This window comes from Triturus cristatus, chromosome 1_2, assembly GCF_964204655.1.
Source record: "Triturus cristatus chromosome 1_2, aTriCri1.1, whole genome shotgun sequence".
Lineage (NCBI taxonomy): Eukaryota > Metazoa > Chordata > Amphibia > Caudata > Salamandridae > Triturus > Triturus cristatus.
In genome coordinates, this window is record NC_140580.1 from 662,297,408 (window position 1) to 662,318,364 (window position 20,957).

The 20,957-nt window shown below is 40.9% G+C and overlaps 1 protein-coding gene across 4 annotated transcripts in view; it reads left to right on the top strand.

Moving 5' to 3' along the window:
* The window catches only part of LOC146867814 (uncharacterized), an 85,225-nt gene that overhangs the window by 14,467 nt on the left and 49,801 nt on the right, over positions 1-20,957 (top strand). For 2 of the 4 annotated variants that reach the window (XR_014962272.1, XM_085608285.1), the window contains 2 exons: positions 2,769-2,845; positions 11,073-13,472. Coding sequence is in view for 3 of the 4 variants with exons in the window: in XM_085608285.1 (XP_085464411.1) it covers positions 2,769-2,845; positions 11,073-11,199 (204 nt within the window). In the remaining variant the exon portion in view is untranslated. Of the gene's footprint in view, positions 1-2,768; positions 2,846-11,072; positions 13,473-20,957 lie in introns of those variants that run through there. The other 2 variants (XM_085608294.1, XM_085608276.1) reach the window with 2 other exon arrangements.

A 20,957-nucleotide genomic window follows, 5' to 3' on the forward strand; every position in this document is an offset into this window, starting at 1 on the left:
TGCACTCACTGGGGTGGAAATAGTTCATTTCATCCCTCCGCTATCCAACACTTTCCCTACTATTGCACTCACTGGAGTTGGAATAGTAGTTTTTACCCCTCCGCTATCCAACACTTTCCCTACTGTTGCACTCACTGGAGTGGGAAAGGTAATTTTAACCCCTTTGCTATCCAACACTTTTCCTACTGTTGCACTCACAGGAGTGGGAATAAAAAATGTTACCCCTCCGCTATCCAACACTTATCCTACTTTTGCATTCAGTGGAGTGGGAATAGTAATTTTTACCCTTCCACTATCCAATACTTTCTCTATTATTTCACTCTTTGGAGTGGGAATAGTAATTTTTGCCCCTCCGCTATCCAATACTTTCCCTGCTGTTGCTCTCACTGGAGTGCGAATAGTAAATGTAATCCCTCTGCTATCCAACACTTTCCCTACTATTCACTCACTGGAGTTGGAATAGTAATGTTTACCCCTCCGCTATTCAACATTTTTCCTACTGTTGCACTCACTGGAGTGGGAATAGTCATTTTTACCCCTTCGCTAACCAGCACTTTCCCTACTGTTGCACTCAGTGGAGAGGGAATAGTAATTTCCACCCCATCGCTATCCAACACTCTCTACTGTTGCACTTTTTGGAGTGGAAATAGTCATTTTCATCCCTCGTCTATCCAACACTTTCCCTACTGTTACACTCTTTGGAGTAGGAATTGTAATTTTTTCCCCTCCGCTATCCAATACTTTCTCTATTGTTTCACTCTTTGGAGTGGGAACAGTAATATTTTTGCCCCTCCGCTATCCAACACTTTCCCTACTGTTGCTGTCACTGGAGTGGGAATAGTAATTTTTACACTTCCGCTATCCAACACTTTCCTTAGTGTTGCACTCACTGGAGTTGGAATAGTAAATTTAATTTCTCCGCTATGCAACACTTACCCTACTCTTGCACTCACTGGATTGGGAACAGTTATTTTTACACCTTTGCTATCCAACACCTTCCCTACTTTTGCACCACTGATTGTATTGTAAAATGGAAGTTTAAATAATTTTTAATAGTTTAATGTTTTTATTAATTTATGATTTTTGTTTTTCTATATTTTAATTAATTAATTTATATTTTATTTTTTATATTATTTTAAACTTTTAACATAAATTGAAAATAATAGTTCATTAAGTGTTTTAAAGTGAATATATATGTATAAATTATTGTCTGTGTTAATTTTTTTATTAAGTTTGTTATATTTTATTAAAATGTATATTACATTTATTTTATTTTGTTACAATTATATTTAACATTTAATATCTTTAATATATATTATTTTATTTTATATTTATATTAAAGTCGATATTTTATACATCTATATTTTTTAACATCGATATTTTTAAGTCAATATCTTTCTATTTACCTGTTTCAGTATAGGAGTCAATATTTTTGTTGTTTATATTTTTTACTCGATATTTTTAACATCTATTTTTTTTTTTTTACATCGATGTTATGTAAGTGAACCGTATGTGCGTATATATGTGATCGTTTTATAACGCAATCCTACCCAAAAGGAAGTGGAGCATTCTAAAGGGTCAAAGACAAACATAAAGTCTGTTGGGGTGGTCCTGTGATGTAGTGGATATGGTGATGTTGTTCAAGATCCTAGGCCCATAGATGGAAAAGGCCTGCTGCCTTGTTTTATTATATTTAGGGCCGATAATGATGTCGTTCAGCAAACCTCCAATCACTCGTCAGAGGATTACCTACCAACATGGTAGGTTTACAGTCCGACCGCCGAATTATAATGTAGCAGGTCGACGTGTAATCCAGCCTGTCGCTCAGGCTAGCTTCCGACGGGTTCAAGGAGTCCGTCGGCCAGTTGGAAACCTTTCTTAGTCCCCTGAGGATGGCGTTTCCGTCGTCATGATTATGATGTCAGTTTCCTTCATGAAAAGCCTGTCGGAAAGTGACTTTGGAGGCACCTAGCAGGGCCCCCATCCCTCAGTGGCCTCCGGTTGGGGGCTGGGGGGGCACCTATGGTGCCCCCCTGTTAATCCCTGCACCATGTGGCAAGCACCATGAGGTGCTTGCAAACTAGGTGCTGGGATTAACAGAAGCTCCTATTTCTCCATGCAAACATGGTGCAGGGATTAACAGAAGCTCCTATTTCTCCAAGGGAGCTTGGGCTGCAGCCACTTTACGACCGCAGCACAAGCTCTCATAGAGAAATGGGAACTTGCAACCGCACCATGTGAGGTCGCATTGCAATTGCGGTGTCGGGACCGCCAACTGGAGGACGGTAGTTCCTGAAAGCGCAACGGTGTCGGGTGGCCGTGAGTCCACCCGACATCATGACGATGCTCTTAGTTTCCAGACTGATGGTATCATGGCTGTGTGTGTGCCAAGAACAACTAAAGATGGTGAGCTTGTGTGCAATACATGCCGGAGTGTTGTTCGTAATGGCTTTCTAAATAATGCTGCTAGTTTTTAAGATAGGGCGCACAGCAAGAGTTCTTTCAGGGTGGAGGTGATGTGATCATAATTTTTCAGGCCTTGAATTAGATGTACTGTGATGTGTAGAATGCCATAAAGGGTGCCAGTATGGAGTTTAGGAAGCCATAGAGCAGTGAGGTACTGCAATCTAAATTCAAGAGTATGATGGCTTAAACAGCTGATCTGGAAGTCAATTTTTAGAAGAAACAGTTGTACTTTTGTAAAAAGAGAGAGCTGGTACCAGACAGTTTTTGATTTTTTTGCGCTCTGTTGCTTATGAACCCCCCAGTACCGTGACTCGTGGGACTCCGGCTCTCTGGGACAGCGAGTGGGAGGTTGCAGAGAAGACACCACTCACAACAACAGGTAAGGGAAGCACACTTTACGGGGCAGGAAATGCCAACCGTAGGGAGAGCAGCACAGCAGCACCTGGTCTCTGAAGGATCCATCAATAGTTTTCTAACGATCAGACCTCGCATGCAGGCAAGAAGTCTTCTCACACGCAGATGAGGGGTCCACTCGCCTATAGGCAAGGAGTTAGGCGGGCACCGCGCAGCCAGATAGATTGAGCTTGCTCTGTTCATATTACAACATATCTCCCTTTTTCCGAAAACAGATTAAAACATAAAAGAAAATCAACCTGGAATGTTAAACTTAGTCTTTCATCCAGAAAGGTGATATTCTCATGCAAACACCTATAATGGCCGTTGACCATTACTGTTGTCTTAATCAACTCTCATCCTATTGTGATTGAAAAACTCTGGTGCACCAGGTATAGCAATACCACACTCTGAACATATCCAGATCTGTTTTGACTAACCATGTCCAAAGTGCTTTTGACTTGTAAAACTAGCCCTGTGTAAATTGCTCCGACTTGAACCTTAAAGATCAGTAGACGTAACAGGAGTTATAAATGATTCAATTCACCACTTACCCCCCTTCCACATAAACTGCAGAATTAAAAACAGCACCAATCCTTTTGGGATCATTACATTTCAAAAGTCCTTTCTTGATCAGCCTGGGAATTTTGATTCTTACCATGTCACCAGTTTTAAAATCCCTGAAATCTGCTCATTTAAATGTGTTGTATATGAAACACAGTTTGACTTGTTTCGAATGTACCTACTAATCAACGTTTTCCTTACAATATAAACAACTGGGATCAGACCAGGTCCCCATGAGCCATTGAGGTTTTGCTAGCATAAATGGAGTACAACCCTTAAGAGCTTGATAGTGAAGAATGCCAGTTGTGGTGTGCAGAGTGGCATGATATGCTGATAACAAATCCTGAATTGCAGTATCAACATACAAAGTATTGGCTAATGCTAATCTGATAAATTCACCAGATAATCTGTTGGTTCTTTCTGCCAGACCATTCCCTTTAGGGCGGTAAAGACCAGTCCGTGTAATGATTGCAGTTTTGTGGAAGCTCTCAGAAGAATAAATCTTTCTAAGACAATACATCACTGCATCAGTGTTAAGCACATCAACAAATTCTACCTCAGTCCATTTGTACTCATAATCAACTGAGAGTAATACATATCGATTTTTGAAACAGGAGAAAGGACCTAAAAAGTCCAAAGTTAACTCTCCTAAAACATTTCTAGCTAATTCAACTGCAACCATAGGTGGAGGTCCCACAATCAATTTTTTTATCAGTCTTGTTGCAAATTTCACAGATCATAACCTTCAGTTTAACAACAGAATCCATTTTTGGTCAACAATATATTTAATGTAACTTCTTTTTGTCCAAGGTCAAACCCAAATGCACAACGTGAGCCAGTCAGTCAGCCAAAATCACTTTATTCGGTTAATTAAAACCATAAAAGCATGCAAAAAATCCATTGATAAAAACAGAATAATACATAATCATCGTGCATAAGTAAATCAAACATAATATATGGCCCAGATTACAAACTGTACATGATAAAAACTTTTTTATTTATTTAAAAAAAGGAATAAATTATCACGGCATAATATTCGTCGCCAGATTTACAAGAAAATAATTTTACGTTAAAAGGGAATGAGCATTTAACAAGTCAGATCATATAGGCCCTTCTTTTTCTCCTTTCTCTTACTGCCGCCAACAAAAAACTAGCAACATTAAATTTCCGATGGGTTATTCAACATCTGCAGATATATTAAAGCAGAGCTGGCCTGCAGAAACTTTTGTCTTTTAGGATTGGCAAGATAAAATGTTTGCAAAGGTGCAAATAGTGCTCACATAACAAAACAAAATGCAAAGTATCTTGGGTGGAGAAATTGTCACAAGGGCAGGGCCCTAAATCCTCTGCCTTTTTCCACCCCTGAGGTTCGGCCAATAAAATGTGCAGATAGTTGAAACTCAGTCTTGTTAAAATAAAACGCTGTTGGGGCTTGGTGACTATATCTAGGTAAGCCTCCAACGAAGTCGTTTTTACTATTTGATGGGCCCGAATTGACGGTTTCCTCAGCTCTCTTGCCTCTCTTTCTGCAAGTGCCATGCATAGGAAGGAAATCTTGACCCACACCAGACCTTTTTTAATTAGTTTTTCAGGCATACCAAATATCTCTAGGTGTCCTAATGACGTTGCTGTTCTTTTCACGTGGCTCTCCCAGGGGATGCTACTTGCCCTATCTAATGCTATGCAATCCCGTACGATCTCCCGGTTCAATTCTATTTCAGAATTGGTCCAAATGGAAATCCATTTAAGTAAAGGGGCCATTTTGATCAAGTCTGACACAAAACCAATACCCATGTCTTGATGGATAATATAAGAGGGTATTGATTATGGGATTTAGAGCCGGCTTCTCAAAAATATGTTTTCGACTATTTGAAGCTTTTCAGCATCCTTGTATCCCCATGATTTCAGAGCCATAATTCGAAATAGCGATACTTTTAGCTCTATATGTATTTAGGCTTTCCTGTTTTCATTTTTTATTTTTGGTAAATTCTGCTGGGGTTTTTTCTGTGTTTTCAAGTGATTTCAATACCTTTAAAAAACAGTGGTTATCAGTGGCTACACATTTTCGCACCATTAAAAACAACAGAAACAGTGTTTTTCCGGTGTTTATGGAATGTTTTGCTTTTATTATTGCTTGCTTTATGCACTGATAGTGCATGGTATATAGACAGTATACATATAGTGTTTATGAGGTCCAAATACATTTTTGCAAAATTTAACTTATTGTAGTATACCATACAATACTTCTTCAGTCAGTCATTGGTCATGTGCGCTCACTTTTTCCTTCCCATGTAAACGTTTTTCTGTGAAAAGGCCTTCTCAACATTGGCACTTGAGACGAGCAACACAAAAAGAGCCAGTACACAATTTGTTAACTCTGGCCATTGACATAGGTTTCCAAGCCAATACTGGTGCATTTGAACATTGCAATTCTCAGGGCAGGTTCTGCAACATTTGCATTGAACTGGGTGCTTATGCCCTCGGAGTTATTGAAGAGGTCAAAAATTAAATAGCACTTTTGAAACTATGGAGGAAATTCCCCTTTACAGAGGGATCTAGAACTTGTACAGAGTACCACAGTGAGGTTTCAATGACTAGAAATGCTGTGGTTGGTGAAGGGACATTTCTATGCATCATTGCAAGCTATTTCTCATACCTTGTAAAATAAAAGTTCCTGAATTGCGCTTCAACATTGCTTTGCTTACCAAGTGGCAAGCATTCTAACATGGAACATGTTGCAGTGCCATAGTCACTAAAGGTATTTACCAGCTTACTCTCAAGGAGATGTTCCACATCTACACCAATTATGCTGAACAACTCTCAAGGAGATGTTCCACATCTACACCAATTATGCTGAACACTTGGCAGGCATGGGTGTTTTCAGACTCTAATTTTTTTATTATGTCCACTACAGCAGTTATGTTTTCCTGTAAAAATCTAAGAATGAAGTAGAGTGTACTTTTTTCACATCACTATCAATATGCGACCAAAGATCCTCACATTTCTTGCTTTTGCCATCATCACTCAGCAAAAATTCTGTAAACTGTCACCACATGAATAATATAGCATTCATCACCCCTTGGACTGAGAACCATCATCTAAGTGACACAGTTGGGATGACCCTTGCTTTGATGCCACACAAAGCACGAAATGAGAAATATTTGCATTTTAGTTCCTTTGGATATCAAACAGTGCACCAGAATGGACTAAAAAGTCAACAGCATTTTCATTAAGTCTGAAGATTGTAAAGATGCTTGCAGCATACGATTTAACAAGTGGCAAGGAACAGGGAAGAACTTCAGCTCAGGTATTAATTTTGACAGGTCATCACACAACATTTTCATAGACGTAGCTGAATCACTGCAAATACAAACAATATCACTTCAATCTTTGTTGAACTTGGAAAGAACCTTTTTACAGAGCATTCCAAGTGACACTGCCTTCCATGTTTTCCAAAAGTCTGGTGCCATGTTTTCACCACTATCCCAGATGCTTGGTGTTAGCACTCTTTTCAAATATGCTTGTCACTATACTTTGCATTGAATGTTTAAAGCCTGATGTGTTGCAAATTCACCTACTATCAATACTGACTCACTTGAAACTGGGGGCTGATGTATCAAGAGTTTTTACTCATTCTCTGTGGGTAAATATGATGACACGTATTGGGAAAGATTCCCAGCCATTTTACCTATCGGTGAAAGAATCAAACGCAGCCAAAATATCAAATATGATTCCAGTTTATAAAATAATTAAACAAGACCTAAAACATGTTTCTAAACCCTGTATCTTTAGACCACAGACCACAAAACTGAAAAAAGCAAAAGGAAGAAGAAACAATATTTTTAGTGGCATCCCTAAACAACAAAACTCAAGCAGAATAATGTTAGCCCAGATTTTATTTGCTGCTAGCTTGTATATCAAAGTTACATTGTAGTGGCCCCTTCAGGAAGATAAAATGACTCTTTCACTCTTTTTCTTTCTTGAATGGCATTTAGTATGTGGTTGTGCAGGTGTTTTTTCAGTGTTTATATGTTTTCACTGGTGCGGGCTATTTCTCTTTCACTGGTGTTTTATCAGTTATTATAGGTTTAAACCTAAAACCGGACGACCTGACCATGGCATTTCTCTTGGCTTTCCTTTGCGGTACCCATGTATTCCTATTGTCAAATAAGACCCCAAGGCACGGGAATGGTTTGACCCTAGTTATTTCATTCCCTTTGCAATAATGTGTTTTGGGTTTTCTTGGTTTAGCACCCATAATCATAGTGTGGGATTTGAAGAAATTAACGTTCAGATCCAATGATCCCATGAAGTCAGCAAAGGAGCTCAGGAGTCACTGAAGGCCCACCGCTGTCCAGGCTAACAGAGCAGCGTCATCTGCGTATAGGAGCTCTGGCAACAATTGAGCCCCCACGTGTGGAATATCCTTGCTAGCTCCACCCAAAACAGAGTCTAATTTGTTTATATAAAGGGTGAACAGCAAAGGGGCCAAAATGCATCCCTGTCAGTTTGCTAAGAGCTACTCGGCCTAACACTTTAACAGCCAAGTTAATCAGTGATATGGGCTTATAGCACCTAGGTCTCCCCTCTGCCCTTTTTAAAAAACTGGGATAACAATGGATTTGGACCGTGAACCCGGCAGCCCATATTGACATGCCATATTAAAAACATTTGATAATATTTTTGACCATAATGTTATATTCATCTTAAAAAGATCAGCAGGGACCCCATCGGCCCAGGAGCTTTATTGCTTGTCGTTTGGGTAATGGCCAGAGCTACTTCTTTTTCAGAAAAGACCAAGTAGTAAGCTGCAGCCATGGGAGGTGTGCCTGTGGGTCCCTGGTCTAACAAATCACCATATATGTGTTTGAAGTGTTAAACCACTGCTCCTCCGGTATGTCACATTCCACAGTGGTACCACTAAGGCCAGAGAAAACTGGTTTGTTAACAATATCCCAAACATGAGCCAATTCCAGTGATATATTCCTTAAAAAGATGGGAGTAACCAGTTATCCACCTCTGAAAAGAATTCCATCGAATAAGGGTGATTCTGGTGAAATTTTAGAAACAATCTGTAGATCACCCGAAACATTCCACTCTCTGGGACAACCATGAGTGACATATTGAGAAACTACTCAAAACTTATTGTCTTCAGACTAAGCCTTCATCAGATCACTTCTGAAAATATGTATCTTGTCATTGAAAGCAATAAAAGCAATAATACACTCTTCTAAATCAGTATCTGACAGCAAATCCTCATCTGCTATGAAAATCTGGAAAGAAAATGTGTCATTTTGTTAGTAATGCCATGTACATGTATTTACAGTGAAACTGTATTCAAGCTAATTCGAGGATAGTCTGGTCAACCAAGCAGTGAATTTATCAGATTAATCACTTGGCTTGTTCAAAATATACATCAATGGTTTGTGGTAAGTGTTGAGCTAGATATGAATGCCTCACAGAAAGTCTCAGAAATGTTCTACAGCTGAGGTGAAGGCCAACATTTCCTTCTCAATAATTCTTAGTCCTGAAATAGTCTAGGTGAAAAACCTATAGCTTGCAGCTAACAGGAAGACCTGGAATATATGGTAGTGGCAGAGGAGTACGTAGCAAGTCAGATTTTATTCAAGAAAATGCTTCCTGTTGTTGCCGACCTTAGTCAAACTGTATTCTTTTTTCCATAATCTTGTGATGGGTTCAGCAGTTGGTGCAAAATTCAAAAGCAACTTTGTGTAAAATTCATATAACCCAATAAAATACATAACTTGCTCCCTGTTGTGGTTTAAGGAGCATCCTCAATTGCTTTCATCAAACTTGGGGACATATTTACAAAGAATTGGCGTAGGGCACTACCACAAGTGTTTCTGCTGCGTTGCCCGATGCCAATTTGAAGGGACAGAAATGCACCGTATTTACAAGATACAGGGCATTCCTGTCCTTTCAGCTAGCGCCGGCGCAAAAATTGCAGCCATGCGTGAACGCAGGCAGCCTTGCACCATGGTGCAAGGGTGTCTGTGTTGTTGGCATGATTGTTTTTTCCAGTTAGGGGCACCTTCCTGCAGAAAAAAAATCGTTCCCTCTTTCTATGTGAGCTGCAGAATGCAGCACATGTGGAAAGAGGAAATATTGAGGAGAAATGTAAATATTTCTCCTCGTTACGCCTGCTCTAGGGAGGCTTACGGTTTTGGCACTGCCACAGATTCACGCTATGTTGTAAATCTGGGGCAGTGTCAAAATCCATGGGTGTTGCGTGGGAACACACACAGCAACACCCATAGCACTCCTCCCTGTCACAATGTAAGGCAACACAGAGACTTGCACTGCATGGCCTTACACCTTATCTACAAGGCAATGAAAAGCCATGCAGGGTGGCTTTTTATGGCCTTGTAAATATGGGCCTGCACTGGGCACCACCATAGCATCACAAAAAGTTACGCTCCAGTGGTGCAAGGGGCTTTAAATTTGCCCACAGGTTTGGGACTCAACCTTGGCACACAAGCAGTGTGACCAAGATATTCCAACTGGTTCAGACCAAAACTGCACTTCTGCTGTATTAAGCGAAGACCATTGAATTTACATTTTCAAAGACATTTTTCAACCTGCATGTGTTCCTGAGAGTCCTTACCAGCAACCAAAACATAATATTGAATTATGTGTACTCCATCTATATCACATAACATTTTAGCCATCACTCCCTGAAAGACAGAGATGGCAGAGGATAAACCAAAAGGCATCCTTTGAAATTACAAAACCCCCTCAGGTGTAACAAACGCTGTCGATGGCAAGAAGGACAAGCCATTGCCACTTGATGGTAAGCTGGTCTAAAATATAACTTGCAAAACATCTTAGCACCATTTTACTTGACCAGTAAACCAGTTTCAAAATTTCCTGAGACACATCAGAACAAGACATAACTTTTTGCTCTTACCAGGTGACAAACATTATCAGGCAAAGCTTGAGGAACCTAGTACGAAATGTTCTTCCTTTGAATGTAGTATAGATCTTGCCAGTAACACAGCTACCTTGAAAGGAAATTGGAGAAGAGAAGTATCCAATGAGATAAAAATGTTGAGCCCTAAAAAGATTCAAGAAGTTCATTGTTCCAGAAATTTGCAAATTTATTATGTATAATGATGGTGACTCGGTGGGGTTTTGGTGCTTCTAGTTTTATGACAGTACCAGTATGCCCTCAGTGCCATTGGCTCAAAACTTAGAAGCCCTAGGCACTCCTGACATGGGGCTGCTTGATAGGTACATTCTATATTGGAAGAAGAGAAATGAGGTCCATGGAGCAGAGTTTAATTAAGTGAGCTTTGACCGAGGGCTTTCTCTGTTAGCAGAGGATGGGCATGATGCATTGTGTCTATTATTTTGGGCCAACGTGTATTATCCAATTGTTTAGATTCTAGGAAGGTGAACAATACATAGGTATTTTGTGAGCTCCTGCCATCTTATCATTCAGTATGGCATGAAATGATAAGGACTGTTGTCAGATAAAACACATGACTGGAAGGGATGTAGCTACCATTAGTGCAGCAGGTACAGTGGCACTGGGAAAAAAGAATAGATGATGGACAGAATGCTGAACAATGCAAGCATTACCCCCAGTGACAGATTTGGTTTAATCCGTTGTTTTCTTTGCTCACCAGACCACTCCAGTTTGGACCTAGCCTTATGCAAAGGAGTCTTGACCCTACTCCTCATGGGAACAGTCCAGCTCGAATGGCCAAGCCAGGTCCTCCCTGGACCGGAAACAAGCAACCTGGGACCTGTTAAGGAGGTATCACCCCATCAACCAGGCTAGCTTGAATTCAGTGACATAGTGAGCATGGGACCCACTTCTGGGCATACCCTTCCCACTTACGCCAACAAAAGCAAAAAGAACAGATGATGGACGGACTGCTGAACAATACAACCATCTAACCCCAATCACGGATCTGGGTTTAATCCATCCTGTTTTTACTCCCCACGCCACCCCAGTTTGGACCCATCCATATGCAAATCATTCTTGAGTCTGCTCTTCATGGGAACAGTTGAGCCCAAACTACCAGGTCAAGTCCTCCCTGGGCCAGAGACAAACCTCCTGGGACCAGTTTCAGCGTATCAACCAGGCTAGCTCGAATCCAGTGACACAACGAGAATGGGACCTACGTCGGCAAACCCTTCCCACTTAGGGCAACAAAAGCAAAAAGAACAGATGATGGATGGAATGCTGAACAATACAAACATCCAACCCCAATCACAGCTATGGGTTTAATCCATTGTCTTTTTTCTCACCATGCATCCTGGGACCGGTTTAGGGGTATCAACCCTCATCAGCCAGGCTAGTTTGAGGGGACTATTGAACCCTGATAATTGCTGCATTTTACAACTACAACACCAGTCAAAGGGGCCATTTTCCTTGCATGCTCCAGGGCTCAAGGCATGAGAGCTATGCTACTGATGTCTGGACAATTGCTGCCCTTACGTTGTTATCTAGTATAGTTGTAGCGGACAACTTACATTAGCATGGTATCATAGTGCTCAAACTGTCCAGAGCCATTACAGTCTTTACTCCATGTTTGTTTGGAGAGCGTCTGGTAGTCATACACCTTATGAGAGTTGAGTGTGTTGCATGAGGGCCAGACCTAATTGTATGTGTACCACTGTGGCTGTAATGAGGGGGTATTGTGCAGAAAGTGGTTATTTTAAGTGGTTGATTGCTGTTGTCATATAGAATTAGGAATCACTCAGGAGCCTGAGGCTTGATGTGTCATGTTTGTAATGCTTTCGGGAAGGCGTGGTATATTTTTTTGATTTACTTATCTGGGTGGGGCTTTAGTGGTGTAAACACGATGGGGCATATATACAAGGGGATTTCGCCACCGGAGCATCGCTTTTTTCGACATTCCGGTGGCGCAATGCCCTGCATCATATTTACAAAAAGGCGTTAAGCCTCTTGCATGGCTCAACGCTGCCTTGTAAATATGGTGACCTTTCCTGCAGGTATCTGCATGAAAGGGGCTTTCAGTGGGTGTTGCTGTGGGTGTTCCACCACTACACCCATTGCTTTTTGAAGCTGCCCCAGATTTACAAGGATGTGTAAATATGAGGCAGCGCCAAAAACTAATGGCATGCAAAAGCAGGCGTTAGATCAGCACAACAAGGAGAAGAACTTTTATTGCTCCTCGTTTTTGCTTTTTCTATGTGTGCTGGATTCTGGAGCACGCATAGAAAGAGCAAATGCCAATAATGGTTGTTTTAGTGCAGGAGGTGTCCCTTCCTGCACAAAACAATCATTAAATAATGGTGATTTGCTACTTCTATGTGTGCTGCAACAAATCACCATTATTGATTGTTGATGTGCAGAAAGGGGCACCTTCCTGCACATAAACAATCATCCTTGCGAAGTAACCACACTTGCACTATGGCGCAAGGGTGTGTGTGTTGGCACTAGGCAGCTATTTTTTGTGCCAGCTCTAGGTAAAACACAGGGGTGCGCCTTATTCTTGTAAATACAGTGCATTCCTGCGTTTTGGAAATGATGCCGCGCAGCACTACAAAATTTGCTGCCGCGCTGCGCCATTTACTTATACATATGCCGGCATATGTGGCAACATGAAAGCCAATCACAGAGTATTTAGAACACATTTTATTTATAAACCCTTTTACCCAAAAGATGACTTTATAATAACTTTCATTGATCACTAAAGTGCAATGTTTAGTTCAAATAAATAGTCCAGTTTATAAAGAAAGTTCAGTGACGCATTATTTATTCTAACACTGACCCGAGGAAAGCACCTGCTCATAAAAGCCTGTAATCCCTGCAACTGTTCATTCTGTGCTACATTTTTCTGTGTTTTTGAGTTTCGGCTGATTTAGTCGATTTAATTACCATATTAAGATGTCAAGCTAATGCTATCTACTGCTACAGGACTTCCTGTTACTAGATTGTTAGTTCATGTGTCACAGATTGTACAGAGATTACTTTATACACACACACACTGCACTGTACGTTCTATGTAAACTTATGAGATACTGTAGCCTTTAAATACATTTCTTTCAAATCTAGAACTTTGTTCACCTCAGAAACAGCTGAGATTCTTGTTTCGTATGTTACAATATTGCTTTAAATGAATGCTAAGGATTTCTATGTTTTCAATTTTTTTTGTTAAAAAAAAAGAGAACTAAAATGTAATTTTGCAAGTTTCTTTTTTACATATCTATAACAGGCAAGGCATTTCAGCTCAAACAGATTTCCAAAACCTTTTTTCTGGTTCTATGCAGCGCAAACTCGACCCAAGGGCATGGGAGTTCTTCACGTGACCCTCGGATTGTATTACACAAGGCCAGATTCATTTTTTTAGATAGTGGAAGGGTAAGTGATTTATCCAGAATCACAGGACACCGAGCCACTGCTGGCAGTTAAACCTGGTTACCCACTTCCAAGGTCGGCAAGTCCGGCTGGTAGACAGGGTGACCAGATTTTGGGAAGCAAAAACCAGGGGAGGCCAGTCATCGAAGTAGGACTAAAGGCTGACAAAGGTAAAGGTAGATATCTGGCCCGGCCTGATTTTTACATAACTTTGTGTTTGTGTGTGCGAGTGTGTGTGGGTATATATATATTTATATATATAGATGGATGGATGGATGGATGGATGGATGGATGGATGGATGGATGGATGGATAGATTACCTGAAAAAAAGAAAGGTTACAGGGGCGCTATAGTTTGGAAATAGAATTTAAAAAAAACTCTATCCTACGTGATGAATGACTGTAGTAGTGGATTACAATGAATTTATCTGCTCACAAAGACCTTTCTCTAGGGTGATGGCCCAGTATAGTAGACATTTACAAAAGACTGAACTCTTTGCCCACGCCTTTCTCCAGAATGAAGAATAATTTTGCTAGTGGTTTGTGACACAGTGGCCTGTCCGCTAAGATATCACTACTGGCTTTATGTTGTAGTGGTTTGTGCAAATCTGACATTTACACTAATACCACCTTCCAGGTTCATGAAAGGTGCTGTTGTGGTTTGCAATAGACTTGCCTGTACAGTTAGACGTTTTCTTTGGTCATTAGTGTTTAAAGCAATGGTTCAGAACAGACAGGACTATCCGCTCAGAACTGTCTCTTACATGATAAGTGAGTGTATATTTTTGTTTAATTAGGGTCTGGATTCGTGGATCTGCTGCAAATTCACCCAGGGGCTGCGCTGACCACAGTGGTGGATCTGCGGATCCTTGAGGGCTACAAAAGACATTTTTGGGCAATTTCTTGCCCTGAAGAGTCCCACACAGACCCTTTCATTAGTCCCATTGGGTCAGGGTAACTCTACCCTGACCACTTTATTCAGTTTAATGTTTTTTTCCCCTTCCCAGGAAGTGAGTTCCGATATACAAAATGGCAGCAGCAACTTTCCTCTCAAGTTGTGGCCAGCCAATCCTCCATGGGGGATCCTCCATGGTGGATTCGTGGTGGATCAGCATCTTTAGATATACCAAAATAGTTTTCTTTAATAACTCCAAAACTACTGAATAGATTTACACCAAAAATACAAAATACCCTCTTTCTAGACCAAGATCTACCTTTCTGCCAAATTTGATGTAATTCTGTTCAATGGTTCGGGCTGCAGTCATGTCTAAAATCCCTATGGGAAATTGCACGAGGAAAATGAGTTTTGGGCCCCCCTGTTTTTTTGGTCCCTCTTTAACAAATAATGCAGAAACTTTCCGTACTTCAGATAAATCGACTAGAAAACTAGTTTGAAAATTTTGTGAAGACTCTTCAAACAGCAACAGTTATTAGCAAAACAAAAATTCACTTTTCCTATGGAAACTAACTATTACTACCTACCTACTAGGTAATATATGTATATATATATACACACACACAATATATCTATCTTTATCATGTGATCAAGACAGCTTGCTGTCGAAACGCGTAACCTACAGGATTAAACTTTTGTGGTTCAACTCCGAGTGCGGGTGTTCTTTGAAGAAGACGTTTGTGTGCTACATTATATGCCGGGAGACCTGGCCGACTGAACCCGCCACCTGTCTACGGGCCAATGGGACTCCAGTAATCTGGGTCGAAATGTGGATATATATATATATATCAAAGCTACCAGGTGCGGAGCACACACGGGACAATAGATTAAAAGGTAAGCAAATGCATTTCGGCACATAGCCTTCTTCAGTGCTTTTCATGGCAGACAACACAACCCTCATTTACATAATGTCCAAGTTGGTTTAATTGGAGCACCACAGAGACATAGCGAGTAACGAAGGACTTACAAACTGCTTGGTCTGAATACCAGATTCACTGGCTGCCATGCTGCTTTCACTTCGTTTTTTAAAGTCATAGAGACTCCAACCTGTGGGTAACTTTGAATTTTACACAAAGGCAGGGCGAGGGACAGAGAAGTGGCGAACATTTCCCTTGTGCTGGGAGACACCGAGGCCACGTAACTAACTTGGGACTGCTCATATTATGCCTGCATGCAAGTGACATCCAGCATTTTCGTAATTTGCATTGTCTATGAGAGACTTTAAAAAACGAAGTGAAAAACGAAATGTGCATTATGGCTGAAATGTGATTAAACACACACAAACATGGCAGCCAGTGAATCTGGTATTCAGACCAAGCAGTTTGTAAGTCCTTCGTTACTGGCTATGCCTCTGTGGTGCTCCAATTAAACCAACTTGGACATTATGTAAATGAGGGTTGTGTTGTCTGCCATGAAAAGCACTGAAGAAGGCTATGTGCCGAAATGCATTTGCTTATCTTTTAATCTATTGTCCCGTGTGTGCTCCGCACCTGGTAGCTTTGATTTGAAACGTGATCTCGCCCTCACGCTGGCGGAAGAAAGCACCCATCCAGGAGTTCGGCAGTTTGGGTGACTTGGATATATATATATATATATATATATATATATATATATATATATATATATATATATATATATATATATATATATATATATATATATATATTATTTTTTTATATATATATATGTATGTGTGTGTGTGTATATATCTATGTATATCTTATATTTGTGCGTACATTCAAGTGCTACGTTTACATAATATTCGCTGTGACAGGAAAGTCATCTGTGGCCCTTACCCTACTCTCCGTTCTGTCTCAAGTCTGTAATTTGTGTCCGTCTTTAGAGGTGCAAAGTATGCATTTTCAGTCAACTTTGCAGGATGATTATTTGACATCTGTCCCAAAAACTGGGACATGTATTCAAAATTAAGAAAAGCGTTAAGATGCCGAGACAGTCCAGTGAAAACTATGACTGTCCCAGGGAAACAGGGATGTTTGATCACCCTACTGCTAAGCCACATCTCCTCCCGACACCAGGTGCACAACAAGAATGGAACTTTAGGGGGATGCTAACACAAAAAGCAATGGAGGTGGGGCTAGTGCCTCAAACAGGTGTGGGGCGGGGTTATACTCAGTCCCAATACAACAAACTAGTGACAAACTGCATTTTATATACATTGGACAAACCCAAAACTATTAGAACAAACTTTTTTTCTCAATTTGACAATTTTTAGAAGCCACTTACAGAGAAGGAAGATTTGAGATGAAGGAAGTAATGAGCAGTTTAAACAGATTTCAGTACTATGCACATTACACCAGTTTTTGTACAGTTTTTTTCAAATTTGGGCCCTTTTTGACAATTCTTAGTCATATCCAGTTTGGCAGGATAACACGCTCCTTCAATATTTAGAATTGCATGTTCAGAATGGCACACTTGCCCGGTTATTGGCCGAAGGCATGCTTACAGTCTGCTCATCAGGATGTTGCAACATATCTTTGTTCGAGCCTGCACTCATTTAAAGCTCTAAAAAATTAGCTTAGTGGGTTAAAACACATAGGGCCTTTTTACAAAGGTAAAGCTACACTTTTGGTATAAGTTTAACTATTTTTTGACTATTTACAAACTACGTGTGCATTTTTGCTGTGTATTGTTTTTACAACTGCAGAGAACCACTCTTCTGATTTCAATCAGGTTTTTTATGGTTAGTTGAAAGCAGATATAAAGGTTGGTTAGAATAACATAGTGCCTGCATTGACCTAATAATTAGTGCTCCCACACCTCAAAAAACAGGTTCATCTTTTGGGTAAATGGTGCCAAGTAATATTTCAAAAGATATATCTCTTCTCCCTCCCTACATAGAGACAGGGCTGGACTGGCAGTAGCAGGCACCGGGCATTTCCCCGGTGGGCCGCCAGGTTGGGGGGCCGGTTTTGGGTGTCTGGGGCCCGGCAGAGCAGATTGCCAAGGCCGGTTTCGGTCCCCAGTCCGGCCCTGCATAGAGAACACAAAAGAGAGCACTTTGCGAATCGGCTGGCAATAAGGAATGTGTTCCAATTCAAGCAGGGCCACTGGAATTATGCAACACGGGGAGATCAAATTATGAGGCAGGGTGGACTAAATTATGCGTTATGAAAAGGAAAATCATGCATCGGAATACGGCATATTTTGTGTTATTTGTATTGTCCTCGTTATTTTGGCATTTTTACACATTAGCACTTTTTGGGAAAACGTTTTAACCTATTAGTACCAATTTGATACTCAAATATGAAAATAAGCAACAGGCAGGTGACTTTGCGATGGGCCTTCCTTGAGCGACAACAGGTGTTGCTGCGTTTTTGGTAACTTTTGAATTGTTTGAGCTTGAAACATTCTTTTTACTTATATCTGCAGATTATGTAGAAGATAATGGATTATGTGAAAAATGTTGCAACTTCACAATTATGTTGAATTTGCCATAGCCATAACATTGCATAATACCTGTGGGCAGGAGAGACAAAAGAGGTGTCTATAGTCATGTATCCCCTCACCCCATACAACTTCATGATCACATGCTCAAACTCACGCAGGGATTTTTTTCTGGGAGGCCCCACATGGCTTTTGACATTAAAGAAAAGGCCCACATTAGACTTCCTAAACATGACTGTAAGTACCATTTCATGGTAAAACGTTTATAGGGGTGTATCCCACCACTCTGGCTCAGGATTGAGGTTTATACTTCTCCCTGTATGTACACAAAAATGTCTTCAAAACAGTTACTTCGTCAACAAACAGAGAGATCGGGTTATTTCTACGGGGAACACTCCCAGTACCCTTAAGATAATTTAATAAACAAATGAGGGAGTTTACCCCAAACAAAAATAGAAATAGATAAACCAAGATGTGCAAAAGAAGGAGAAAGGAGGAAATTATTCTTTTCTTAAGAAGAACCCTCACCAACCTAGTTGGATATATGCTTCATCACTGGGGTCCCACCCAAGCAGCCGAATGCCACTCGGGTGTGCTTCAATGCCTGATTACAGCGGAGCAGGTTTTTGATTGACAGTAGTGCAAGTGACTAGAATGTGAAATAGTGGGTTAAAATTGTCTTTATTGTTCCCTAAATTTTAATATGGAACAATAAGGCAAAGTTAAAAACCAAGTGTGATACCCGTGCAGGTTAAATTGGCCTAAGGTATCAGGGTATTGAGTGATGCTAAAAGACACGGTCTACATGTTTCAGCCTTTTTGCAAAATTGCTAGGCTTTCTTCAGGACCTAAATAATGACCCAAGGGTTATGCACATGCTAAGGTGCACCTGTCTCTGAATCAAATCAGAACCATGCCGTGTACTTACAGTATGATTGCCTTTCAGCCTTTTGTGAAAGGTAAAAATGAACTTAAGATTAAATCATGTCTTGCCCCATGGAAACCGTGGGGGGGCGTCGGTTGTAGTCAAACAGTGATCAAACCATACTGCCCGCCTTCCTACCTAGGGAGACGCCACATGGAAACCACTGTCATCCAAAAATCCGCTCCGCTGTAATCAGGCGTTGAAGCACACCTGAGTGGCATTCGGCTGCTCGGGTGGGTCCCCAATGATGAAGCATGTCACCAACTAGATTGGTGAGTGAGGGGTCTTCTTCAGAAAGGAATAATTCTCCTCCTTTCTCCTTCTTTTGATCGTCTTGGTTTATCTATTTCTATTTTTGTTTGGGGTAAACTCCCTCATTTGTTTATTTATTCAAAACAGTTACACCAAGCGGATCTCATACCTTCCAAAACTGTACTATTTGTGATGAACGGACAACAGAGAATCCAACATCCTTTCTCCTTTCTTTCAACACGTTTACCAGTCAAATAGCCCACCAACCCAATGAGTGACCTTTTCCAAAGCCACACTTCTTGTCAAGTAATGCTGCTGGCTCATAAAGCACGAACCAGACAGACTCTCTCAGGCTCAGCCTTTGTATTTGTTTACATTTGTAAATGTAAAATGATGTGCCAAAACATGTTTATTTGATGAAACCATGCAATATTTCAAGTATGGCGTTATGAGCAATTCACTATAAATATTCCTCGTATTTCACAGCTTCACCCTCCACAGAATCTACCACTGCTTCACAATCCTCCTGTACTGTCAACATCCTCATGGAAGACAGTCGACCCCTGCTCCACATCGCTTCTCAAAAGTCCGGGCAGTAGCAGACTTACCCGCTTGTCTCAGGACCAACACATACTGCAGGGGACACACTGGACCCCATCTTCACCACCAGCGACAACATCAAATACAACTCCACCTCGCTGCTCACATGGACCGACCACTCCATAATTCACTTTTTAATGAACACTCCACAAATGAGCAAACTCACAAGTACCAGTCTACCAAGCCGCAGCTGGGGAAAATTTCAAAAGCAGATTAGCTCAGCTGTCGGCATGCTCCAGTCGCAGCGTCCTGGTGGAGAGGCCTCTTTAATGGGTGGAGCACGCAGCCTTAAGACTGCATGCTGCACCATGCACAACGGGGGCTTGCTGGATAAAGGAGCACGGAGTGTGCTCACCACCAGTGGTGTGACAAGCTCAGGGAATAGGTGGGAAAGCTGGCTGTACATCTGCAAAGACTGGACACCTAGTTACTGCCATGTGCTATGCATTTGACAGGATCCTCACCAAGGACTAAAGCTGTGAAGGACTCAAAATGCTGCTGTTAATTGCAGCGACCCTTGAGCAGTGTCGCTTATGGCGGCTTGCTATAGGGAGAATGTAGGTAGCTAGTTCTCTATATAGTGTAATAAAACAAAGTACACTGTGCAAAGTGTCCAATGGGTCCTCAATTGGTTTACAGAGGCTAAAGTAGGTAATAATAATGCTTTCTTGTGTGGTAATCAATGTTCCCTCTAATTTTGTTCCTCTGTGTGCGGCAAAGAAGGATGTTTGTGCACCACAGGTAAGGCTACGTGCGCCGACATACAAAAAAATCCCTATGCAAGCAAATGCTCTCTATAAGCTAACAAGTGCTTAATGTGTGTTTTGATTTAATTCCAATCAATTCACCCAATTAAATGAGATCACTTGAAAATTAAGGTGCATATCTGTGGAAAAAATTGGGGTTCGGTAATTAAGCATCCGTGAGGGCTTAGAATAATTAAGGAAACACAGATTTAGGCTATACATAAGGGTGTAAACCTTAACTGGGAGACCGTGCATGGCTCTACAGGCTGAGACATGGTCCAGCTTCATCAAGTCCTTG